Here is a 26,585-nt window from a genome sequence, read left to right as displayed (position 1 = left end):
GATAAAATCCCACGTCCTACCCCATCTCTTATGAACTGTATTTTTTTTTCTTGTGTTGTCTGTGTTGTTGTCTCTGGAAGCCTCTGTCACCAGACAATATATGACAATATATATATATATATACAGTGGGTACGGAAAGAATTCAGACTCCCTTAAATCTTTCACTCTTTGTTATATTGCAGCCGTTTGCTAAAATCATTTAAGTTTATTTTTTTCCTCAATGTACACACAACACCCCTTATTGACAGAAAAACACAGAATTGTTGACATTTTTGCAGATTTATTAAAAAAGACAAACTGAAACATCACTAGGTCAAAGAGTGAAAGATTTAAGGGGGTCTGAATACTTTCCTCACCCACTGTTTATATACAGTATATATCTGAGTAACTACATAGCCTATCAAAAACATTCTAATGGATATAGATTTTATAACTCATTTCACAAAGCTTCACAATTGTTTAATGTGCGCACACACACACACACACACAATGCCTTTTGATTGCTAGTAAATGTCATTCTTTACCATGTAAAAAGGAAAAGTAAAACATTAAAGTAACAATAATAGTTTGTACACATCTCCTTAGAATTTGAGAGCCATGTGGTTAGACTAAGAAATGATGTCATCTTTTTTGCGGACCCTGTACACAGAACTACTGTAGACATTCCAGTGATAGAATTTAAAAACTACATCGTAATACGTGAGTTTAGCTCTCTGGCGCCCCCTGCGGTATGAGTCACGAACGAAATAAATTAATTAATAAAACAGGGCGGGACGTAGATTACGTTCAGTCATATGGTGTAGATCACGTGACCACGCGTGGGTGGGCGGGGCCTGGCGCCTCTGCGTCGTCACGCAGACGAGTTCGAGCGCGTCAGTCAGTCGGTGAGCCGCAGCAGTATGAGAGAGCCAGCTCCCGCTGCTGGAGCGGAGACACCGGAGAAACGCCGCCGCTCCACACACCGGGCTTCACTCAGCGCGCTCACGGGCAGCGCCGCCGCCGGTAGATGGCCGAGAGCCGCGCGACACCAACGCGTCAGTCCGCCCGGTGAAGAGAATGGTAGGTCCGGGGGGGTGAGGAGAGGGGGTCCTCACGCGGAGTGACATTAGCTTAGCATAGCGATCTGCGTGTCTGAGGGGGGAAAGTGTAGCAGCGTGTGTGTGTGTGTGTGTGTGTGTGTGTGTGTGTATGTGTGTGTGCGCGCGCTAGCACGATACGACACACACACACTCTGCCTTCCTGTCAGTGTGTCAGGAGAGAGTCTCGCGCCACTATCAGACAGACATTCCTCCTCACGCGCCTGACGTGACCCGCGCTCTCAGCTCTCGCGCGCACCGAGTGTCAGTCAGTCAGTCAGAGACGTCAGTTAGCCTGAAGCTAAAGTTAGAGCTAAATGTGCTAGAGGTGTTAGCACACACACTGTGTGTGTGTGTCCTGTCAGCCTGGTGTTAGCTCTGAGCTAACATGATGTGATGAGTTCTGTGTGTGTGTGTGTGTGTATTCTCACAGCCGTTTTCGCTCCACACTTTTCCTGTCAGAAAGCTTGTGCTAAGCTAACGGGGGATGAGGGCTCAGTCAGTCAGTCAGTCAGTGTGTGTGTGTGTGTGTGTGTGTGTGTGTGTAAGTGCAGTCCGCTGTCCTTGGACTTGAGCCCTGTTTCAGTAAATAATTCCTCTTGAGTGGAGGACTAGCAGTCAGGGCTGGGCCATGTGACTCTTCAGATAACCATACAGTCAGTGTGTTCAAGTCAAACCGGGACTCTTAGAATATCAGCTCCCTTTCTTCATTTCTCTACATAATGCCCTGCTCACTCATCCACACACTCACTACTGATTAGACACCATTACAGTAGAACATTTCCTCATGATTGGACCCGCCTGTCTGATTCACGTCTAATACACCGGCCTCCCAGGAACTTCCTCTGAAACTGTCACTCACCTGTTTTTTTTATTTATTTTTTTTACACCTTTGTTCACCACAAGCCCTGGTCTGACTGCTGGTTATTTATAATTTCAAAGATATTTTGTGCCATATAAACAGGAACGGTCACAAGCAATACGACATATTAAAATATTTAAAATGTACAATTTTAAAACATTAAAGTTTAATGTAAGGTACAACAAGATACACATAGAGAACAAAAACAGTTTTTTTTGGCCCAAGGTTTGCCAAAACTTTTGGAAAGCTCACTTGTATACATATATGTGGAAAAATCAGCGTGCATTATTTGTATTTAAACCTGCAAAGAATTGAAAAAGAAAACGAAGAGAAAAAAAGAGCAAAGAAAAATCCCAGCTTCAACTAAACAGTTTTTTGTAATTTTAGCATTATTTTAGTGTTAGTTTACTATTTAATTTAGTTTTTATTTATTGATGATTAATTAATTTATATTTTTTCTATTAATTAATACTATTTGTTAAATGTTTTTATTTTAGTTGATTTTAATTTTAATCATAACAATAATAATAATAATAATAATAATAATAGTTATTATTGTTAAGCTTTTAAAACATTTTGCATTGTTTTGTTTATTAAATGTCTATAAAACATTAAGTTTTGCTTTCAGTAAAAAAAAATCTAAAATTGCTTGTATTTAAAAAAAATTATTATAAAATTGATTATAAAATATTAGGAATGTAACATGTGTATGACTAAAACGTTAAACAAAGTTATATCTTACAGTTTCAAAAAGAGTAATATTGTAATAAAAAAAATCAGAAGATTATAGTTTGTATATATTTTGAAAAAAAATTATCAATTGTGAACAAGTGTAGCTATTTGAAAAACAAAAGTAAATTGTAAAATAATCGATCTGAATTTCTTTAAAATGAACAAACAAACCAAAAAAAGCAACTTTAACAGTAATTATTACTTTATGTGTGCGAGACACTATAATCAGTGTTATAATGATGGAGTGAGTGAGAGTATCGCCCGGTCTCTCGGAGCCGGTGTTTAAATCCAGTCTCGTTGTGTTTGTTTGTTTCGCTCTCACACTCGGCTCTTAGGACTCGCTTCCTCCAGACCTTTAAATCTCAGCGTTACAGACAACAAGGCAGCGGTGTGTGTGTGTGAATCAGCAGCTCACACACTGCCATGTTCCTGGCACTGGGTTTCTCTTACGGAGCGCTCGACAGGTTTACAGGGCCGTACGATCACCTGCAGGTTGGGATTTTATTATTATTACTGCTAACACCTTGTTGTTGTTGTTGTCGGCGGCAAGCTGTGAGGTGGTTGTTAATCAGCTTGTAATCGTTCTGGGTGAAGTGATGATGTTAGTCAGCGCTCGTTACACCAGGCTTCTTCATGGTCCACTGAGTGCAGGATTAAAGCTCCGCTGCATCGTCCTCCCCTCCTGAAGCAGCGTAACCCAGAGTTAATCTCAGAGGTCACCGCCGCACCGCTTATGATGTGTTTTAGTGTTTTTCAGGAACTTATTGGGATCATTGTAGTACTTAATAAACACAAACATGGCGTGGAGTTCTTTTATCCTCACTTAAAAAATATTAATCATAAAGTTGAAGTTAATTTGTGTGTGCGTGTGTAGCTTTAGTGTTTACAATAAACTTAAACAGGTAATAGTTTATACTATAGCTGGATGATGTGATATTACATTCATATTGTGACTGTAGGCTGTAACAGTGATGAAATAATAATAGACTTAATGATTTTCATAATATTTTTTTTTAAGTTAATAAAAAATATTTTAGCATCTGGAACAAGCTGACTATTTAGTGTGTTTTTACGCTGAAAAATTGGAAATGTATATTTATATATATATTTTTTTTTATTTATAGAGATTTTTTAACATAAATCAGAAATGCGTTTATTGTAAATATTATTTACAATTAGAAAAAGGTTTCCTTTTTTTTTTAGCGTTACAGGTGTATTTTTCTTACAGTTTTTTAGTAGACCTCGATATAAAAAATAAAGGCATGATAAAATTATAATTAAAATAAAGCAAACAGTACAATAATACAGTAATGTAAAACATTCTGTAGAAATTGTGTATTGTTTTTATTATTATGATGTAGCAAAATTTTTTATTGTTTAAAAAAGTTGAAAGAAAGAAGTGACAAGAAGTTGACATTTACGTGATCAAAGTTCAAAATGATGCTGAATAATGAGTCATGTAATTCTTTGGCGTGATACATTTGAGTATCATTATTTAGGAAAAATGAAAGTATCTATTCACATCTTTTAGAAATGTTAAAATAGGTTTTATTAGTTTTAATTTAAAATAAAGAAAATAAAGAAAAAAATCATAAATTATACGGCGTGTTTTTTTATAATGTGTAAATGATTTCTGATTTGATTTTGGGTTTTTTAAATATCTTTTTATATTTACATTTTTTTAGTGGGTTTGTGATTTTTTTTTTTTTTTACAGTCAGGTGATTTGATAAAAGAATTGAATAAACACATTACACTTTGCATGACAATTTTTCACTAAAACTAAAAATTTACACACAAATGCCAGATTATAGACCCCCCCCCCCCCCACATAATTAACGTCTTCTCGTCATTCTGTCGCCTCTCTCGCCTTCGTGCCACTCTGTGTGTTCAGTGCATTCACTTAAAATCAAATGATTTTGTTTTATATCTACAAACCTACAGAAAATGCTCATGTCACTCTCCTTCTGGAGAAATCAATCTGCCTGGATGTGAGCGATAGATATGGTGTAGACACTGTGCCACGGAGGGAGAGTGTGTATAATGTTAGCTAGCACTTTTACACACTCTCCCTGTCATTATGAAAGAAACACAAACATTTAGTGACATCATTGTTACGATGTCATCACAGCCGACTGAAAACCTGACCTGTGGCATTAACGTGGGAGTCGCCGTAAACATGATTATAATCCTGTCTGATGAGGGGCTTTACACACTACTGATTAAGTGTGTGTGTGTGTGTATGTATGCGCGCGTGCGTGCTGCAGGGGTAGACATTTTTCTCCACAATGTCACATGCTTCAGCTTATCATCACACTGCAGGACACATTCAGGGAGAGCGCTGTGGTGCGAGTGTTCTCTATGTAGGGATCCTACTCTTATTATTGGAACACCATGACTGTGTGTGTATGTCTGTGTGTGTGTGTAAGCATGTTTAAACCTTTAGACTGTAGATGAGTGATGTATTGAAGCGTGTGAAGTTGCTTTACTGGTAACATGTTTAACGTTTGGTAGGAAATTAGGAGTGAAGTTTTAACAGGTGCTTGACGTCTGATCATATCCTTTAATCTTACGCAGTGTGTTTATATCAGAGCGGTGTGGTAGGGGAGGTGAAGTAGTGCACTCCTGAGGGACTCCTGAGGCTGTTTATTTGTATGTTTAAGAGCCGAAGAAGTGAAGAAGTTCTAAAGCTGATGGCGAAGCGCTTTCTGAGGTACATTCTGTGGTGCCTACAGGTGTCCTAACCACCCCATCCCCACCCCTGGTCCTGGAGGACACCCTGTGTACTTTCAGCTCCCGGATTTAACTAATTAGACAATCAACAGTCTACACGATAAGGTTGGGGAAACACTAAAAGGTTTAGGGAACATGGTTTGGGCTATGAGATGAGTATTGAAGGAGCACCAAGGGGTAAAGTTCTGGAAGAGCGGGTGAGGAAGGGGACAAAGGGAAAGTCAAGGGAGGGTGTGAGAGAGCACCCAGTCACTATAAAAGAGAAGAAGGGGTGAGTTTCATCTGATGCGCATCAAATCTAATGGATGGGCAAGGGTTCAAGTTCAAACAGGTGGTAATGGAGTCATGATCGTGTGGACTGGATATGGATCGATTTCTAACAGACGAGACTGGGGTGAGGCTCTAAAGGATGCGACAGGGGCCAGGCTCTAGCGGTGGGAAAGGGGTCGAACCCTCAGGGACAGGGTGGGGGTTGAGTCCTGAGGGTTGGAAGGAGCTCAGGTTGTGTAGTAGGACACAGGTTCTAACAGCAGGATGGGGTCGAGCCCTGCGGAACGGGACTGAGGTTGAGTTCCGACAGGCAGGATGGGGTCGAGCCCTGCGGAACGGGATTGGGTTAAGTCCTAAGGGATAGGTTGAGGGAAGGATGAGGTCGAGTTCTAAGGTAGGCGTTTAGGCTCGGGTCAGGATGACGGGGCTGAGGACATATCTAATGATCACAACTTTCTTCTAACTTTTAACATGTGATTTTACTGTTTGTAAGGTTAAAGTAGAAAAAGTCGAGCTGCTAGGAAACCGGAAATACGTAACAGGAACTAACTGATGATGGGGCTAGCTAAGCTAATACAGTGACTAGCATTGCGGCTCACCCAGTGTGTCCTAGTGAGAGACTTAAACTTTGCGTCATATTTTTGGAAAACTGTTGGAAAAGAAAGTATGTGTGTGTGTCCGAGAGATTCTCCACTGCCTTCACGTCTGTGTTCATAGTAACCCAGTGATGGATTTCTGTCTCAGTTTGTCTGTGTCCTGAGCCAGGGTTTGTCTTCCTGTCCTCTTACTTATTAACTGTGTGGAAAAAAGAAAGAGAGAAAGACAGGAAGTGTGTGTGTGTGAGAGAGAGGGGATCATTAAACCTTTAAAGGTGACACTTGCACTCTCAGGAGGACGATACAGCAGAACCTCTTCATCCACAGAAGTAGCTGTGTAGCGTTCTTAGGATCTTCTCTAGTGTGTGTGTGATGTTCCTCTACAAGGTGCTGCATCAGAGGGATGAAGTTGAGGATGATGCGTATGAGGTACAGTTGTGTGTGTGTGTGTGTGTCAATCTCAGAACCTGATCAGGGTTACGCATTGTCTGTGGATTTGCCTGATTTGTGGGCGGAGTCATGTATGCATATTTCAGGTTGTGATGTCACTAAACATGTTTATGCAAATTATTAATGCATCTTCTGTTAGCTGCAGGACATGTGAGATTAGCTAGCTAGCTATTGCTAGTGATTTTCATGCTAACATAGAGCTAGTTTACTAGCAGCAGTGTCAGACGGTTAGAGGGGCGTGTCTTAATTAGTATATTGATGTCTATTCATAGATAACGAGCATGATGTCATCGAGACGATTGTCTTGTGTAAATGTTGTGTGACTATTTATACTTGTTGGATTTAAAAAAAAAAAATTTCTTTCTTCCTCCACTTGTTTTCTTTTCTTCTTTGTGTGTGTGTGTGTGTGTGTGTGATATATCTTACAACAACAGTTTTATTTATTTAAACTTTGACACACTGTAGGTTGGGCCTCTGCTAAAATTTAATTAAAATTCTTCTGTGTGTAAATCCGTCTCTGACTGGGATTCGACACCACACACACACACACACACACGATTCCTGCAGAGCCGGGTCTAAGCCGAATGTTAGAGTTATGCGATACGGGAGGAGCTCAGGCAGCACTGTGTGAAGGGATACACTCACTCAGAAGGCAGCACTGAAGTCTGCTTCATTCCAGTGGTGTGTGTGTGTGTGTGTGTGTGTGTGTGTGTGTGTGTGTGTGTGTGTGTGTGTGTGAGAGAGAGAGTCTCTTTTTTTCATGGCCAGAACAGTTTTTTAGTCCCAGGATTACTTTGTTCACTTTTTAATCAACCTTACAGATGTTCTCCTGCTGGTTGCCGTGATAACAGTCTGCATCATGGTGACAGCAGGTTAGCTAGCATATTTTGTGTGTGTGTGTGTGTGTGTGTGTGTAAGTTAGCTACAGGACCTGGGACACGCTAAGAGTCTGGATTTTTCTCATGAGGAGCAGAGCATGTTTCAGCACGTGTGTGTGTGTGTGTGTGTGTGTGTGTGTGTGTGTGTGTGTGTGTGTGTGTGTGTGTGTGTGTATGTTTGTGTGTGGGTCTGAATGAGAGGAATGTCTGCCCTGAGGATACTCTTTTAGCCCCAAGCAGGTACGATGCTCGCTCAGTGTCGAGACACGCCTCCAACCCCCACCCTGAGCCGAACGCAACGCCCCCGCCCCTGTGATGTCACACCATCAGTCCGAATCTATGCTCTGATTGGCTCAAGTCTTTCTTCAAGCCATTTTCCCTAATTTTTCCTCTTTTTTTTATGTTCCTCTCCTCCTCTTTCCTTCTTTTTCAAAATTTTGTATACAATTTTTCCTATTTTTTAGTATATTTTCTATTCTTCTTTGTTTTTTTATTTATTCTGTTTTATTTCATTTTTAATTATCTGTAATCAATTTTTTTTCTATTCTTTCATTAATTTCTTTCTTTTTTCTTTTATTATTTTCTGTATTTCTTCTTTTTTTTAAGTTTTTTAAACTAGCTTCTTCATTTTTCTTATATTTTTTTTACACCTTAGCTAATTATTTCTATCCTTTGCTGTTTCTTCTTTTTCTTATTAGTTTCTTTCTTTTTATTTTCACTTTTTACTCTTTTTCTTTTTTCAACCATTTATCTCATGCTCTTTTTTTCTTTCATTATTTTCTTCTTTTTACTTTCTTTTTATTACTTTTATGTATTTTTCTTTTCTTCTTTAATTTGTTTCACTGATTTTTTTATTTGTATTTATTTTTATTTATTTTTTTAAATTCCATTTTTAGAACTTGTTCTCTTATTTGAGATTGTGTAAAAGTGGTTAGTGAGCAAACACACACGCACACAGACAGGCTGTACTGAGAATAAATCAGATCCAATGTGCTGAGAGCTCCCTGTTCATCAATGAATAGGTAGGAGGGTGCCATTACTTTGTGCAGGTGGACAGTTGGGCTTCACTTAGTAATGGAGAATGTTGTGTTTTGTCTTCCTGCAGTCCCAGAAATCCTGGATAGAGAGCACTTTCACCAAGAGGGAATGTGTCTACATACTGCCAGTGTCCAAGGACCCACACAGGTACACACACACACACACACACACACACACACACACACACACACAGAGGGGGTCGTGGATTTTCAGATTTACACACCAGCATTCCTGTCCTCAGGTTCACACATGCACAGGAATGTTTACTAATCACTTCGACCTCAGTCTCAGATCTGCGTCCTGATTGGCTCGTACACACCTCAGTCTCAGATCTGCGTCCTGATTGGCTCGTACACACCTCAGTCTCAGATCTGCGTCCTGATTGGCTCGTACACACCTCAGTCTCAGATCTGCGTCCTGATTGGCTCGTACACACCTCAGTCTCAGATCTGCGTCCTGATTGGCTCGTACACACCTCAGTCTCAGATCTGCGTCCTGATTGGCTCGTACACACCTCAGTCTCAGATCTGCGTCCTGATTGGCTCGTACACACCTCAGTCTCAGATCTGCGTCCTGATTGGCTCGTACACACCTCAGTCTCAGATCTGCGTCCTGATTGGCTCGTACACACCTCAGTCTCAGATCTGCGTCCTGATTGGCTCGTACACACCTCAGTCTCAGATCTGCGTCCTGATTGGCTCGTACACACCTCAGTCTCAGATCTGCATCCTGATTGGCTCGATCCAACACCTCCTGTACATCCTATACGTACATTACCTGAGGCACCTGTATACTTTCCCTAGATTAGTGGTTTGACTCCGCCCAGGTAGGCGGAGCTAGATTGGATTTTAAGTTCTTTAGACGCCACCTGATTAAGAGGAGATGGTCTGAATACACTCAGGTGTGAGATGCTGTTTCAGGATGATTCTGCATAAATAGGAGGAGCTAGAGACTTGATTGTTAGTCTCCGCCCAGGTGGGAGGAGCTGATGTCTTTAACCTTCTCAACTCTGTACTTAGACTGAAGGATCCTCTCTGTTTGAGATGTGTCTCCTGATTGGTTGTTAAGTTGCACACGGTGTGTTTCTGATGCCTGACTGTATTCTTTTCTCTCTCTTATGTGTGTGTGTGTGTGTGTGTGTATTTTAACTGCCATGTTTCCGAAGTCAATCCATCACCGAGTTTATCTCCCGGTGATCGGTGTGTGTGTGTGAGAGGTTTTCCGTCATTTATTCCCGGCCCTGTTCAGAGTTACTGTGTGATTGGTGGAAGCAGTTTCCTGTTTGTTGCGTAACTTATGGTTTCCTGTGAGGAACAAGACCTGGTCAAACCCTCACCACTATAGGGTCACTCCGAGCGAACCACATGCTAACCACACACACACACACACACACACACACACACACACTGTTCTGTAGAGTGTATCATTACTAAGGAGAATCATACTTGTATACAGAATATTTATGTTTTGTCTGATCTGATCTGTTTCTCTGCAGATGCCTTCCAGGATGTCAGATCTGCCAGCAGCTCGTCAGGTGACTGACTCGAGTGTGTGTGTGTTTACACAAATTCCAGACGGATAAATAGAATATGTATTAAGACTCTCTCTCTCTCTCTCTCTCTCTCTGTATATATATGTGTGTGTGTGTGTATGTGTGTGTGTGTGTGTGTGTGTGTATGTAGGTGCTGCTGCGGCCGGCTGGTCCGGCAGCACGCCGGGTTCACAGCGAGTCTGGCGATGAAGTACTCGGATGTGAAGCTGGGTGAGGGGGCGGGGTTAGGAACAAGGTTGGGGGCGAGGTTAGGGGCGGAGCAAGAGGAATGGAGCATGGAAAGGCACACGGAGCAAAGTCCCACCGACGCCTACGGCATCATCAACTTCCAGGGAGGATCACACTCTTACAGAGCCAAGGTGGACACGCACACACACACACACACACACACACACACACACCGACTTGTTTCACTAACCTCTTGGCATCTAAATGAAGCAGAATTTATAGATTTTAGAGTTAGAGTGTTTGTTTAGATGCTTTCTATTTACAGAAGTGTGTGTGTGTGTGTGTGTGTGTGTACAGTATGTACGTCTGTCGTACGACTCCCGGCCCGAGGCGATCCTCAGGTTGATGCTGAAGGAGTGGCAGATGGAGCTCCCGAAGATCCTGATCTCGGTCCACGGAGGGATCCAGAACTTCGAGCTTCATCCTCGCATCAAACAGGTGGTGGGGAAGGGACTCATCAAGGCAGCGGTCACCACGGGGGCGTGGATCCTCACCGGGGGCGTCAATACAGGCAGGGGAACACACACACACACACACACACACGCACTCCATCTCTCTCCCTCTCTTGGCTCCGGCCTCTCTGCACCTCCAGGTGCTTGTTGTAACACACAGCGGTCTTTAGGTATGGATTCACTCACTCACACACACACACACACACACACGCACACACACACGCCTTTCCCATCCCGGCGCCTGATCATGCCTCTGCTCCAACACACACAAATGCACACACACACACGCACAAACATTATAACACCTCACACTCACTTAATGACCGCTATTCAGAGCCTCAATTATGAAAGGAGCAGACACCATTATTACTGCACACACACACACACACACACACACACACACACATAACTATCACATACTGTATGATCTGGTCATTTCTGTTCAGACTGAAAACACACATTAGCTCCTGTGGGTCAGTGCTGTAATGATGACGACGATGATGATGATGATGATAATGAAGGATTTCGACTGTGTGTTTGATTTTAAGTAAGGTGTTAATTTTGTGTGTGTGTGTGTGTGCAGGTGTGGCGAAGCACGTGGGAGACGCGCTGAAGGAACACTCAACCCGCTCTGCTCGGAAGATTTGCACCATCGGTATCGCCCCCTGGGGTGTGATCGAGAACCGTAACGACCTCATTGGGAGAGATGTGAGACACACACACACACACATCTATATACATATACAAACGACAGTTTCCTAGAATACATGCCGCACTTATTACCTGGTGTTTACTCAGCAACAGGGGAATGTGGTTGCTAAGCAACAGTGATGCTAAAGCGTGCTTGTGTGTATTGTGAGTGTGTGGTGTTTGTAGAAAATATAAATTTAAGTGAATGTTAAAATAAAGTATTTGACAATTTAATAATTGTGTGTGTGTGTGTGTGTGTAGGTGGTAGCCCCCTATCAGACCCTCCTGAACCCCCTGAGTAAGCTGAATGTGTTGAATAACCTGCACTCGCATTTCATCCTGGTGGACGACGGCACGGTGGGGAAGTACGGCGCCGAGGTCAACCTGCGGAGGGAGCTAGAGAAGCACATCAACCTGCAGAGGATACACGCACGTACGTCACCTAGTAACCGCATTCAGCACACGGGACTAGTTCAATAAACAGTTATGAGAATGAAAATTCCCTTTATGTGTAAATTATTTATCATCTTACATGATGTCAAGTAAAACGAAAAAATAATGAAAAGACTGTAATGTTACCTTACATAGTCAAATGTGTTAGAGACACTGAGCTAGAGACTTTAAAAGTTTAATTTAAAAAGTGAATTTTCAGATCATATAACGCCATTTTTCATAACACTGAATGCTTTTTATCTCCCGACCGGTGCTTAGTTTTTTTGGTAAATGCATTTATAACTGCACACACATTTATATTTTTATCAAATAAGAAACACATTTGCTAAATACAGTTTCATGCCATTTTATGTTTTAGTGTCTTTAACTTTTTTTTTACTTCAAATCTTTCAATGAAGTTATTTATCATTCAGATAAAATTTGGCCAATTTAGATTTAACATGAAGAGACATAAACCTGAAAAAGTGTAACAAAATTAAGATATTGCAACATGGTTACAGACACTAAAGGTTTTTTTTGTTCTTTTTATTTTTAAGCTAATACCAAGGAAAAATCTCTCGCATAAAGCACTGAGGTCGTCCTGGAATTTAATAGTGCATGTGTGTTAAGAATAATCATTGGGTAGATTATAAAAATCTTTTTTAACAGAATAAAATAAAGATTTTTTTTTTTATCCGCATACCATAGGGTTACCCCCCGCATACTGTGTGTGTGTGTGTGTGTGTGTGTGTGTGTGTGTAATCTGGAGCATTTAAACAAAAAATCTATTTTGCATGGAATGTTTTAATTTAAGCAATTAGTTTTACATGTGCTTCTATAAGTTTAACTAATTTTAGTATCAATACTCATAATGCAAATGATTTATATTTCTTTATTATAATAATCATAAATGTGGTTGAAGCGAGACAGTAAAACGCTAATAAATGGCTGTTTTTGGGACACATATAAAATCATCTCTCAATTTTTAGGGAAGTGATATTGGTTTTCTGTATTAAATGTATAACGTTAAAAAAAATATATATCAAATCAGCCCCAATACAGTGTTTTGGACAATGACTTCTCTTCATGTTTCTAGTGTTTTTGCTTTGTTCTAGTGTCCCTAGTTTCCTTGTCCCCCTGCTACTTCCACTACTCACTAACAGTGTGGTAACAACACCATCATGTCCTTATATTACAGAATTATATTACTTAGTTATTATTGTTTTTTTCCCCCTAAGTGTTCAGTTGTATTAGTTACTTCCTGTTTAAAGTTCCTCACTGTCCATAAATCGGAGTTATTGTGTCTGCACTCTGTTGTCTAAAGTTTATCGTTCCTGAGTCAGTGCTGGTTTATGGGATGGTCTGAAGGATTCCTGGTTTAGTGTGCAACTGTATTATAATTCTGTGTGTGTGTGTGTGTGTGTGTGTGTGTGTGTGTGTGTGTGTGTGTGTGTGTGTGTAGGTATCGGGCAGGGTGTGCCAGTGGTAGCGCTGATCTTTGAAGGGGGACCGAATGTGATCCTGACGGTGCTGGAGTACCTGCAGGAGAGTCCACCTGTCCCCGTCGTAGTGTGTGAAGGGACAGGGCGAGCTGCAGACATCCTGTCTTTTGTCCATAAACAAACCGAGGACGATGGGTAACTCAAACACACACACACAGTCAGTTGGTTTGTGCGTTTTCAAAGCCCTGTTTGTTTCTCCTGTTTATGTTTTAAAAGCGTTAACGTACTTCACTTAATGTCTAGTGTTTCTACTCTCTAGGTGTCTTCTAGTTTACTCGTCCCCTTTGTTCCCACTTGTGTCCTACTTTACACTGCCCTTTTGTTAAGTGCTTCTAGTGCTGCGCTCACACTGCCTGCTAAAGTCACACTAATCTGGTGTACAGCCCTTCCCTGATTTGTTTTCTTCTTATCCTGTTTTTATGCCGTGTTCACACTGTGACCTCTATGTGACATTGTACTGAATTATTCATGTGAATTCTAGTTAGATTTTTTAGACTGAGGTCAAACTGCAAATAATCAGACATGGATCTGATTTAGAATCATGAACAGAAGTGAAAAAGATCAGATTTGTCCATGTGATTTGTGTGGAAAAGGAAAAAAAGATGCTGATGCTGCGTTCACATTAAAAACTCGAAGTGATTCAGATAAAGATAAATTCAGATTTTATTATATTGTGACACAGATCTGGTTTGATTATATATTTTTAGGTTTTTCAGGGCTGTCTAAACACACATCAGATTGAATCTGCGTAATTTCGCACATGATCCCAGATCAGATACATTTCCGCTGCATGGTCATGTGACCTGAATGAGCACAGGCTAATTGGATTTGGTGTGACTTTGTGCCTCTGCGCATGTGTAGGGCGTGACATCATCAGTCAGCGCCCGCAGTGTGAGGATTTCATAGCAGCGCTAGCAACAGCTAAAACCTGAACACCTTCACACACACACTCTCTCACACACACACACACACACACACACACACACACACACACACACACTCTCTCACACACACACACTCTCTCACACACACACACTCTCTCACACACACACACACACACACACCAGTTCACCTTTTTTTCCCCTTCATCTTGTGTCCCTTTTCTCCCAAAAATTGTCTTACACTTAAATTTTTCCATATTTATAATAAAAGAAATAACTGAAGAGTGTGTGTGTGTGTGTGTGTGTATGATAATACAGTAGTCTTCCAGACGGTGTTGAGCTGGACATCATTGCGACAATCAAGAAAACCTTTAACTTCAGTCAGAATGACGCTGTGCACCTCTTCCAGACGCTCATGGAGTGTATGAAAAACAAAGAGCTGGTAACACACACACACACACACACACACAGTTTATACATAGCTTTATAATGATCACTCTGAGCTTGTGAGGTTTGACTGGTGTGTGTGTGTGTGTGTGTGTGTGTGTGTGTGTGTGTGTGTGTGTGATAGATCACTGTGTTTGATGTCAGCTCAGAGGAACATCAGGACATTGACGTGGCCATCCTGAAGGCTCTGCTTAAAGGTACGTGTGTGTGTGTGTGTGTGTGTGTCTCTCCACTCTGATCGTGCTTTGTTCTTCATACTTTCCGTGTTGACCTTGGCCGAGCTCCAGCAGCAGAGCACAAAGTCAAAGGTCCCAGTCCACACCAAACCGGCGTTTCCTTTCTGGTCCACTCAGAGTCTCCACTCAGAACCTCCACACTCACACAGTCTGATGATGGTTAAAGAGGGACGAGCTCCCTGTGAGCTTCAGGTCACCCTGGGGTCCATAGTTCTGTCCACTGTGATCGTGTCCCTAAATGTGTGAATAGTTCTGAGAGCGCCACCTGTAGGATTATAAAGAAACAGTGACGTTTTATCGCTTCTTCAAGGTTTTTATTTATTTTTATTAGCGCTAATCTGAAAGCAGCCCTGATAGGATGAAGGGTCACTTCTGATGAAGAACTAAAGACGGTGGTACATTTGTGGCTCAAAGCTCATTTTTTTAACGAGTAAATACGAGAGCTTGTTGACAGACGGACAAAGTGCATCGAAAAAGCAAGAAGATAATATTTAAAAATTATAGATTTGCCTTTTATAAAAGCAAAATTGTTTGTTAAAAAAACAAAAATTGTAAAATTTATTCTACAGCAAGAATGCGGATAATTGTTGACTCACCCTTGAATTTAGGTTTGTTGCCACATCCCAACAGGAAATGTGTGACCATAAACGAAGATGTGCAATAAAGTAATTAAAAAATAAAGGCCTTGTTGAAGTAGTTATAATAATAAAGTGTGTTACAGGATGTTTATCTGTTTATATCGGACCTTTAATCCGTCAGCGCTGTGTGGTTAGGATGATCAGTGTCGTTCAGTAAAACAAAAAAATGATGAATATGTTCGAATACATAATTTGATAGTTAAATATCGTGGTTTAAATTGTTGTAAATTAAAGTTTTATTTATTTATTTTTATCGTTCAGTCCTGATTTAAAGTAATAATCAGTGTTTCTGTGTCTCAGACTCGAGCAGCTGGTGGTTTCATTTCTGAGAGAGAGAACGATAAGAAATCAGGTCATTACAGTAACTCGTGTTTATATTCAAAATAAAGCCTCTGACATACCTCTGTGTGTGTGTGTGTGTGTGTGTGTGTGTGTGTGTGTGTGCAGGCACTGATGCTTCTGCGTTTGACCAGCTCGTACTGACGCTGGCGTGGAACCGAGTGGACATCGCAAAAGATCACGTCTTTGTTTACGGACAAAAGTTACTAGTGAGTGTGTGTGTGTGTGTGTGTGTGTGTGTGTGTGTGGTTAAACTGTCACTTTTTGGAAAAACCAGTGAAACTTTAAACCCATGTGGAATCACATTTCTGTTTTTACTGAGAATGGGAAACTTCTAGAGGTCTGCAGGATCAAACACTGTGTGTGTGTGTGTGTGTGTGTGTGTGTGTGTGTGTGTGTGTAGGTAGATTCTTTAGAACAGGCCATGCTGGACGCGTTGGTGATGGACCGTGTGGAGTTTGTAAAGCTGCTAATCGAGAACGGTGTGAGCATGCACAGGTTCCTCACTGTTTCACGCCTGGAGGAGCTTTACAACACGGTACACACACACACACACACACACACACAGGATGATATTGTGTCAGAGACCATGTCCTGACTGTTGACATTTTCTTTCACTCAGAGACATGTCTTAAAGTGTTCTTTTTTTTTTCTAATCTTATAGAAGCAACTGCCTGCGAACCCCACGTTGCTGCAGCTCGTCAGAGATGTTAAACAGGTACACACCTCACACACACACACACACTTTACACACACACACGCTGTTTTTGATGATACCCACACTGATGTTTACCGTCCTGCAGGGGAACCTCCCTCCGAACTACAAGGTGACTCTGATCGATGTGGGTTTGGTGATCGAGCACCTGATGGGAGGGACGTACCGCTGTAACTACACACGCAAGCGCTTCAGGATCATCTACAACAACCTGCACGGCAACACGCGGGTAACTGCACATCCGCCGCTCCAGCTCACTAGCAGTCCGCTCCCTGTGAGTGAGGCGTAGGTCACATGACCTCAGTGTTCACAGTGGAGACGGGGCAGTGAGTGAGTGTTTTAATCAGCAGCCGTGATCAGAAAATCAGAAACGCACTGAGTGTATCTTGTGGTTTCCGTAGCGATCGGGTCGCGGCCCCCCCAGCGCGCCCTCACTGCGGAAAGGTCACGAGCCCTTCAGCATCCAGGCCGACAAGAAGGAGAAAACCCGGCACAACCACTTCATCAAAACGGCTCAGCCTTACAAACCGAGGGTAGAGTGACACCTGTCTCACCTACTTCACTCTCTCTCTCTACCTGTCTCCCCGCCCATTAGTCTCTCTTCCTCCTCCCTTCCCCGTCTAAGCTCGGGTCACTGCAGATTAATTGTCCCTGATACAACCCATTCCTCAGGCCCACCTGTCTGTCTCTCCGTGTCTCAGATGGACTCGGGCGGTGACGTCCAGCACAGGCGGAGCAAGGAGGAGGTCGTGGACATCGACGACCCGGAGACCTGGCGCTTCCCCTACCCGTTTAACGAGCTGCTGGTGTGGGCCGTGCTGATGAAGCGGCAGAAGATGGCGCTGTTCTTCTGGCAGCACGGAGAGGAGAACATGGCCAAGGCCCTCGTTGCCTGCAAGCTGAGCCGCTCCATGAGCTACGAGGCCAAGAAGAGCGACGTGGTGGACGACATGTCTGAGGAGCTCAAGGAGTACTCCAAGTGAGTCTGAGTCCATCACCACGTGTCATTGAGATATTACAGGACTTCAGTCTGTTTACTGTGTGTGTGTGTGTGTGTGTGTGTCAGTGAGTTTGGCCAGCTGGCGGTGGACCTGTTGGAGCAGTCCTTCCGGCAGGATGAGATGATGGCGATGAAGCTGCTGACCTATGAGCTAAAGAACTGGAGCAATTCCACGTGTCTGAACCTGGCCGTTTCGTCACGCCTGCGGCCGTTCGTCGCTCACACGTGCACGCAGATGCTGCTGTCTGACATCTGGATGGGTCGCCTCAACATGCGCAAGAACTCCTGGTACAAGGTGGAGCTCTCTGTCTGCCTCACGCTCCGTCTTTGCAATTGTCTGACTGTCTCACATTAATTCTTCACATTAATCTTAACTCTCTGATGTGTGTGTTTGTCTGTGTCTGTGTGTGTGTGTGTCTGTGTGTGTCAGGTGATCTTGAGCATCTTGGTGTTCCCCGCTATCCTGATGTTGGAGTATAAGAGTAAGGCGGAGATGGCACACGTCCCTCAGTCTCAGGACGCTCACCAGATGACCATGGAGGACAGTGAGCACAACCTGCAGAGCCCTGACGACATACAGATGGTACACACACACACACACACACACACACACACTTTTTATATTCCACATTCCTGTCCTGCACACACTCATCACGAACAGCACAAGCTTCTCCTCTAACATCACTGACTGTAGGGTGTTTTAAACAGAGCTCAAACAGGACAAACTTCTGTCCGATCTAAACTTGTGTTTTCGATTTTAGTCACAGCACACACACACACACACACACACACACAAACAAACGAAGACGGTGGAAAGTAACAGAGCTCGTCAGTGTGTGTAAAGTTTCTGTGCATGACATTAAACATTGTTCTGCTTTATTTAAATTATTATGTATCATTAAAATCTAAATCAGTCACTTCCTGATTTTTGTAAAGCGATGTCAAGAATTGGTTACACTAAGAGGACTGTACACTAGAGATATGGATACTAGATACTGAAAAACTTGGGTGCCTGTGATCGAATGCCCTAAAAACTAAACACACTCACTCATTAAGAAACTTGGGTGTCTGTGATGGAGGACCCCTAAAAACGAAATATTAAGAAACTTGGGTGCCTGTGATCGAGGGCCCCTAAAAACGAAATATTAAGAAACTTGGGTGCCTGAGATCTAGGGCCCCTAAAAACGAAATATTAAGAAACTTGGGTGCCTGTGATCGAGGGCCCCTAAAAACGAAATATTAAGAAACTTGGGTGCCTGTGATCTAGGGCCCCTAAAAACGAAATATTAAGAAACTTGGGTGCCTGTGATCTAGGGCCCCTAAAAACGAAATATTAAGAAACTTGGGTGCCTGTGATCTAGGGCCCCTAAAAACGAAATATTAAGAAACTTGGGTGCCTGTGATCGAGGGCCCCTAAAAACGAAATATTAAGAAACTTGGGTGCCTGTGATCGAGGGCCCCTAAAAACGAAATATTAAGAAACTTGGGTGCCTGTGATCTAGGGCCCCTAAAAACGAAATATTAAGAAACTTGGGTGCCTGTGATCGAGGGCCCCTAAAAACGAAATATTAAGAAACTTGGGTGCCTGTGATCGAGGGCCCCTAAAAACGAAATATTAAGAAACTTGGGTGCCTGTGATCGAGGGCCCCTAAAAACGAAATATTAAGAAACTTGGGTGCCTGAGATCTAGGGCCCCTAAAAACGAAATATTAAGAAACTTGGGTGCCTGTGATCGAGGGCCCCTAAAAACGAAATATTAAGAAACTTGGGTGCCTGTGATCGAGGGCCCCTAAAAACGAAATATTAAGAAACTTGGGTGCCTGTGATCGAGGGCCCCTAAAAACGAAATATTAAGAAACTTGGGTGCCTGTGATCTAGGGCCCCTAAAAACGAAATATTAAGAAACTTGGGTGCCTGTGATCGAGGGCCCCTAAAAACGAAATATTAAGAAACTTGGGTGCCTGTGATCGAGGGCCCCTAAAAACGAAACATTAAGAAACTTGGGTGCCTGTGATCGAGGGCCCCTAAAAACGAAACATTAAGAAACTTGGGTGCCTGTGATCGAGGGCCCCTAAAAACGAAACATTAAGAAACTTGGGTGCCTGTGATCGAGGGCCCCTAAAAACGAAATATTAAGAAACTTGGGTGCCTGTGATCGAGGGCCCCTAAAAACGAAATATTAAGAAACTTGGGTGCCTGTGATCGAGGGCCCCTAAAAACGAAATATTAAGAAACTTGGGTGCCTGTGATCTAGGGCCCCTAAAAACGAAATATTAAGAAACTTGGGTGCCTGTGATCTAGGGCCCCTAAAAACGAAATATTAAGAAACTTGGGTGCCTGTGATCGAGGGCCCCTAAAAACGAAATATTAAGAAACTTGGGTGCCTGTGATCGAGGGCCCCTAAAAACGAAATATTAAGAAACTTGGGTGCCTGTGATCGAGGGCCCCTAAAAACGAAATATTAAGAAACTTGGGTGCCTGAGATCTAGGGCCCCTAAAAACGAAATATTAAGAAACTTGGGTGCCTGTGATCGAGGGCCCCTAAAAACGAAATATTAAGAAACTTGGGTGCCTGTGATCGAGGGCCCCTAAAAACGAAATATTAAGAAACTTGGGTGCCTGTGATCGAGGGCCCCTAAAAACGAAATATTAAGAAACTTGGGTGCCTGTGATCGAGGGCCCCTAAAAACTAAATATTGAGCAACTGTAGGTACTGTAAATTAGAGACATCTGAAATAATCTTTATAAACAAATGAGGAATGAACCAAGATGCTAACCACCGTGTGTGTGTGTGTGTGTGTGTGTTCAGGACGTATTCAAGGACTCCCGCATGAATGAACACGAGGAGCTGAAGAACGAGGCCGAGGTTCTCATACGTTCACGTCGATTGCCCATCACACGCAAGTTCTACGCTTTCTACCACGCCCCCATCGTCAAGTTCTGGACCAACACGGTGTGTGAACAACAGCCTTCTCGTGATTTTGTGTGTGTGTGTGTGTGTGTGTGTGTTAGATAGTAGTAGATAAGAGTGTGTGTAACTCCTATAACACTCTGAGTTTGTGAACAGCACGTCTTACTGATGCTATCACCTTTAACAAAGATAAAGGTGCTGGAAAAATGCCCTGAGCCTCTCACACACGCACGCGTGCACACACACACACACACACACACACACACTGTAAGAACAACTTTACTGCTAGACAAATGGTGGGAAAGAGAGTGTGAAAGACGTGTGTTTGTGGTTATTTATGCATCATTAGTGTTATTTTAAGGCTTTGTCCCAAATGATGCTGTTTCCTAGGTAGTGTGTTTACTAGATGTACTGTGTGTGTCTGTGTGTGTGTGTGTGTGTGTTTTAGCTGTTCTATCTGGGCTTCCTGATGCTCTACTCGTATGTGGTGTTGGTAAAGTTGCCAAGCTTTCCGTCGCCACAGGAGTGGGCCGTCATCTTGTACATCTTCACCTCCGCCATTGAAAAAATACGTGAGGTACACACACAATATACTTTCTCACACACACACACTTACAGAGTCACATGCACAGATCTGTAAATCAGTTCTCGCGTTCCCTGTGTAGATGTTCATGTCAGAAGGAGGAAAGATCAGCCAGAAGATCAAAGTCTGGTTCAACGATTATTTCAACACTTCTGACTTCATCGCCATCGTGATGTTCGCGGTGGGCTTCGGCCTTCGCCTCGGTCCGGGCGACATCGCCATCGTCGGGAGGACCGTCTACTGCCTTAACATCATCTTCTGGTACGTCCGGCTCCTCGACATCCTGGCAGTCAACCAGCAGGCCGGGCCGTACGTCATGATGATCGGCAAGATGGTGAGAGGGAAGAACACCCAGGTCACATCAGGACGTTATATTAGGGCGATTAGAGGATCTTCATGGTGACGTTTGTGTGAGCAGGTGGCGAACATGTTCTACATCGTGGTCATCATGCTGGTGGTGCTGGTGACGTACGGCGTTCCACGCAAAGCCATCCTCTACCCCAACTCCACGCCGCAGTGGTCCCTCATCGTCGACGTCGTCTTCCAGCCCTACTGGATGATGTATGGGGAGGTGTACGCCTACGAGATTGACGGTACACACACACACACTCCTTCAGTGGGTTTTCATTGGAGCATGACCAGTATGGTGAAGGTCTTATCCTCTGAATCATGCTGATGATGTAACTGCAACATCACACACATCGGGTTTGTATTTATCATTGTGTGTGTGTGTGTGTGTGTGTGTGTGTGTGCGAAAAACAGTGTGTGCTAACAACAGCAACACAGAGCCCCACATTAAGGAACTGTGCGGGCCGGGGGTGTTGTTAACTCCAGCTCTACAGGCCGTCTACCTCTTCATACAGTACATCCTGATGGTCAACCTGCTCATCGCCTTCTTCAAGTGAGCACCACACACACACACACACACACACACACACACACACACACACTCACATTTCACACTTATACCCAACCCTGTGTTAAACTTTACACCTTTAAACACCATCATATATTAACTTTACATTAACAAATCCTACTCTATATTACCTTTACGCCTGTAAAGTCACATCTGCAGCATGTTTACATAAATATACCAAATTTAAACTAATAAATCCACCTCTGAGTGAGTGTTGTGAGAATAAACACCACCTTTCACATCATCCAAACACCACCTTTACATTAACAAACCTGTCCTAATTTACACTTGTAAACTCTTAATCCTCTTTTTTTTCTGGTTCTAAACACCTCATTAGTTTTTGATCAAATGCAGTAAACTTCAGTATTTTTTTTATCATCATAATATCAGTAACAACATTTACCTAAACCTGTGTGTGTCTGTCTGTCCATCCGTCCCCTCAGTAACGTGTACCTGCAGGTGATGTCCATGTCTAACCTGGTGTGGAAGTATCAGCGTTACCACTTCATCATGGCGTATCATGATAAACCCGTCCTCCCTCCTCCACTAATTATCTTCTGCCACATCGCCTCACTCATCCGCTTCCTCTGCAAAAGCAGGAAAAAGGACAGCAGTGCTTACGGACGAAGTACATCACACACACCAAACACTTACCTTATACACACACTTGTGCACGCGCTTAGCTCCTGAATATATACACACACAAACCCATACTGATGCTCTTTCCACATGCAGAGCTCTTCCTGAATGAAGAGGACCAGAAGAAGCTGCACGATTTTGAGGAGCAGTGTGTGGAGACGTATTTCCACGAGAAAGACGACAAGTTCCACTCTGGGAGTGAAGAGAGGATCAGATTAACCTCTGACCGGTTAGCAGCACCAACACCCAGCATCGATCAACAACATTCACATACTGTTTATAGCAACTTTACGCCACCAAACACTCCTGTTTAGCAACTTTACGCCACCAAACACTCCTGATTAGCAACTTTACGCCACCAAACACTCCTGATTAGCAACTTTACGCCACCAAACACTCCTGCATGGCAACTTTACGCCCCCAAACACTCCTGCATAGCAACTTTACGCCCCCAAACACTCCTGCATAGCAACTTTACGCAACCAAACACTCCTGATTAGCAACTTTACGCCACCAAACACTCCTGATTAGCAACTTTACGCCACCAAACACTCCTGATTAGCAACTTTACGCCACCAAACACTCCTGATTAGCAACTTTACGCCACCAAACACTCCTGCATAGCAACTTTACGCCATTAAACACTGCCTCATGGCAACTTTACACCAACAAACACTCCCTCATGGCAACTTTACACCAACAAACACTCCCTCATGGCAACTTTACACCAACAAACACTCTTGCATGGCAACTTTACACCACCAAACACTGCCTCATGGCAACTTTACACCACCAAACACTGCTTCATGGCAACTTTACACCACCAAACACTCTTGCATGGCAACTTTACACCACCAAACACTCTTGCATGGCAACTTTACACCACCAAACACTCTTGCATGGCAACTTTACACCACCAAACACTCTTGCATGGCAACTTTACACCACCAAACACTGCCTCATGGCAACTTTAGTAATGTAAAGTTTCTATTTTTATGTGTATATATATATATGTGTGTGTGTGTGTGTATATATATGTGTGTGTGTGTATATATATATGTGTGTGTGTGTATATATATATGTGTGTGTGTATGTGCAGTAGCTGCTACACCGCTGCAGTTTAAAGCCGTTCCATCAGGTGTACACCACACATCAGTCTGACGGTCTTGAGATTCCTCTTTACAGAGCCTGTTTGTTCTGGTTTCTGCAGGGTGGAGACGATGAGCATCCAGCTGAGGGAGGTGGGGAACAGGGTGAATTTTATAAAGCGGTCTCTGCACTCTCTGGACTCTCAGATCGGTCACCTGCAGGACCTGTCCGCTCTGACTGTGGACACTCTGAAGGCTCTGACGGCACAGCGAGCTTCCGAAGCCAGCAAAGTGCATAATGAGATCACGCGGGAACTGAGCCTGTCCAAGAACGTGGTGCCTGGCAGCGTGGACGCCGTCCCGCCCTCCAAAGCTTCCATCCTGGTTCAGAGGAGCGTCTATCCGCCCCCTTCCAACATGGCGGACTCGCTGTTTGGGCGAGGAGCTTCCGAAGGGGCGCGTCTGAGAGCCGAGCTGGCGACGAGGCCCGAGAGGAGGCCGGCGTGTCCCCCGGAGGCCGGGTACTTCGGTGGCGTCGCGCACACGCACGCACTCATCCAGCCGGATGATGCCGGAGACAGGAACCCGCCGAATGTTCGCGGCGCATCGGCCACCTTCTTCGTCAGCACCCCTACGCAACCAAGCAGCGTGCACACACTCGCGCACACACAGACACACGTCACACACACGGGCCGGACTCACTCTCCCCCCGAGGCTGCTGTGGAGTTTGGGGCGTTTGTGGGTGAGTATTACAATAGATGGTCAGATAACCTGCTTTATTTACTTTATACAACACTGATGTAAACACAACCACTCAGTCCATCAGTTATCAAACACCTCCACTCGTATCATTGACACTAAGAACAAGTTGTTTTTAAGCAACAAGGAATCTTCCAGAACAAATGAAGTGGAAAGACTCAGTAGATTTGTGAAGGAAAGCGGAGGCTCGGGTCAATGGGAAATTCTGAACAAGAAGTAGGAGACGGAGACTGAAAAGAAGGAAACAAGCAAACAAGAAGCCTGGAAACTCTGAAAGAAGGAAAGTGTGAAGTAACGTAAAGATAGGGACAGGAACAGGAAAGTGAGGAATGTTTAAAATAGGCGCATTAGAAGCGGGAACAGGGGAACGCGTGGAAACATCTGGAATACACCAAGTACTCGTGTTCTATAAACTGGGGACGGAGGGGGAAAAAACATTTAAGAACAGTCAAGAAACATTAGAAATGAGAGGACAATGAAACTGAGACGAAGCTTGGCTCTGAGGGAACGGAGAAAAATTATAAAGTAGAAACAATACAATGTTAAAAAGTAAGAAAGAATGAAACACGGGGCAGGACAACCTTAACTTCTGACTTGGCAGCGTTGTGTGTGTGTGTGTGTGTGTGTGTGTGTGTGTGTGTGTGTGTGTGTGTGTGTGTGTGTGTGTGTGTGTGTGTGTGTGTGTGTGTGTGTCCTCCTCAGGACGACTTCACACCCAGGGTCTCAGTTCAGTTTTAGTCCATGTAGCCTCGTCAGGTGGACCTCACTGATCTCATCACTCAGTGCTGCGTGAACCTCACAGCAGTGCACCGTGTCATCACCGCCGTCACACCCCTTAGTGTGTGTGTGTGTGTGTGTGTGTGTGTGTATATATAAACCATGACCGCTGTATTCTGTAACATTGGTGTTAATGTGTTATAAATGTACAGCAGATTCACATGGGTGAGTGTGTGCGTAGTGTGAGTGTATGATGACTGGGACATACCCAGCTGTGTGTGTGTGTGTGTGCGCGCGCGAGAGAGGTGATGTTAATGTGAATTAGATGTTAATGTGCTTTTCCGGTTTAATGATGTCACTGCTGTGGATGTGACACTTTTGTCATTATCACAGATTTTGTTTTACAGAAAAACAAACATTTCTCTTCATTTTAAACGTTTGTCTTCAAGCCCAGATTAGTAACCACAGTGTTTTTATTTTGAGGACACGAGCCACATGGGTCCAACTCTGTCTGCATGACCTGCTGAAACCTGATTGGTCGATGGTCCTAATGTTGAGGACAGAAATCCGCAGGTCTCATGCGCTGTTCTCAGTGTTAGACCTGTTACAGCGCCCTCTAGTGACAGAAAGTAGACTAACAACTGTAGTGTTAATGTAATGAACAGTAATGAACTCAACATCCATTTTCTTAAAGTTGTACTATGGTGTTATTGATCAGATTCCCCTCACAGGTAGTTCATGGTGTGTGTGTGTGTGTGTGAGATTCTGGTTCTGCAGCAGGTGATATTCCTTTTCTCTCTCTCTCTGTATGTAAGTGTCTTTATTGTTTAACAACATTAGTTAACAACAAACAGTTATTAAATCAGGGACAGTTTTGTTTTAAAAATGAAGAAAATCTAAAATAGTATAATAAATGTTTTATAGACGAGTCGTGTGACGATGAGGAGGTTTTTTAGGATTTTAAAGTCTGATGATCTGGACGTGGTGTGTTCTGGTCTTTACTGCATTTTTCTCCTTTAACACTTTAACCGAGAGCTCAGTGCTCCAGCTATAGGGAGTGACAGCACTGTACACACACACACACACACACACACACACACACACACACACACACAGGGTAATAATCCTCTAAATGTGTGTTGATTGACAGCTGGTGTGGTTAGAAGTGGTGTAAAGTCCACACTGGTGTTACATAATGAGTGTTAGATTAACTGTTACTCAAGTGTG

At 43.2% G+C, this 26,585-nt stretch overlaps 1 protein-coding gene across 2 annotated transcripts in view; it reads left to right on the top strand.

Moving 5' to 3' along the window:
• The first annotated feature begins 866 nt into the window (after positions 1-866).
• trpm7 (transient receptor potential cation channel, subfamily M, member 7) overlaps positions 867-26,585 on the top strand; it is a 32,826-nt gene continuing 7,107 nt past the window's right edge. Inside the window, exons 1-26 of one of the 2 annotated variants that reach the window (XM_053499909.1) lie at positions 869-1,059; positions 8,701-8,780; positions 10,129-10,167; positions 10,316-10,544; positions 10,711-10,924; positions 11,449-11,573; positions 11,817-11,988; positions 13,450-13,624; positions 14,689-14,812; positions 14,942-15,014; positions 16,139-16,239; positions 16,434-16,568; positions 16,695-16,748; positions 16,834-16,974; positions 17,147-17,278; positions 17,447-17,724; positions 17,812-18,040; positions 18,176-18,328; positions 20,555-20,698; positions 21,105-21,233; positions 21,322-21,573; positions 21,658-21,832; positions 22,002-22,140; positions 22,599-22,783; positions 22,891-23,023; positions 24,005-24,624. In XM_053499909.1, coding sequence (XP_053355884.1) covers positions 1,057-1,059; positions 8,701-8,780; positions 10,129-10,167; positions 10,316-10,544; positions 10,711-10,924; positions 11,449-11,573; positions 11,817-11,988; positions 13,450-13,624; positions 14,689-14,812; positions 14,942-15,014; positions 16,139-16,239; positions 16,434-16,568; positions 16,695-16,748; positions 16,834-16,974; positions 17,147-17,278; positions 17,447-17,724; positions 17,812-18,040; positions 18,176-18,328; positions 20,555-20,698; positions 21,105-21,233; positions 21,322-21,573; positions 21,658-21,832; positions 22,002-22,140; positions 22,599-22,783; positions 22,891-23,023; positions 24,005-24,624 — 4,234 coding nt within the window. In that variant the 5' untranslated portion in view covers positions 869-1,056. Of the gene's footprint in view, positions 1,060-8,700; positions 8,781-10,128; positions 10,168-10,315; positions 10,545-10,710; positions 10,925-11,448; positions 11,574-11,816; positions 11,989-13,449; positions 13,625-14,688; positions 14,813-14,941; positions 15,015-16,138; positions 16,240-16,433; positions 16,569-16,694; positions 16,749-16,833; positions 16,975-17,146; positions 17,279-17,446; positions 17,725-17,811; positions 18,041-18,175; positions 18,329-20,554; positions 20,699-21,104; positions 21,234-21,321; positions 21,574-21,657; positions 21,833-22,001; positions 22,141-22,598; positions 22,784-22,890; positions 23,024-24,004; positions 24,625-26,585 lie in introns of those variants that run through there. The other variant, XM_053499910.1, reaches the window with a different exon arrangement.

Source organism: Clarias gariepinus, chromosome 7 (assembly GCF_024256425.1).
Source record: "Clarias gariepinus isolate MV-2021 ecotype Netherlands chromosome 7, CGAR_prim_01v2, whole genome shotgun sequence".
NCBI classification, from domain to species: Eukaryota; Metazoa; Chordata; class Actinopteri; order Siluriformes; family Clariidae; genus Clarias; species Clarias gariepinus.
This window is presented reverse-complemented; position numbering and strand designations above follow the sequence as displayed.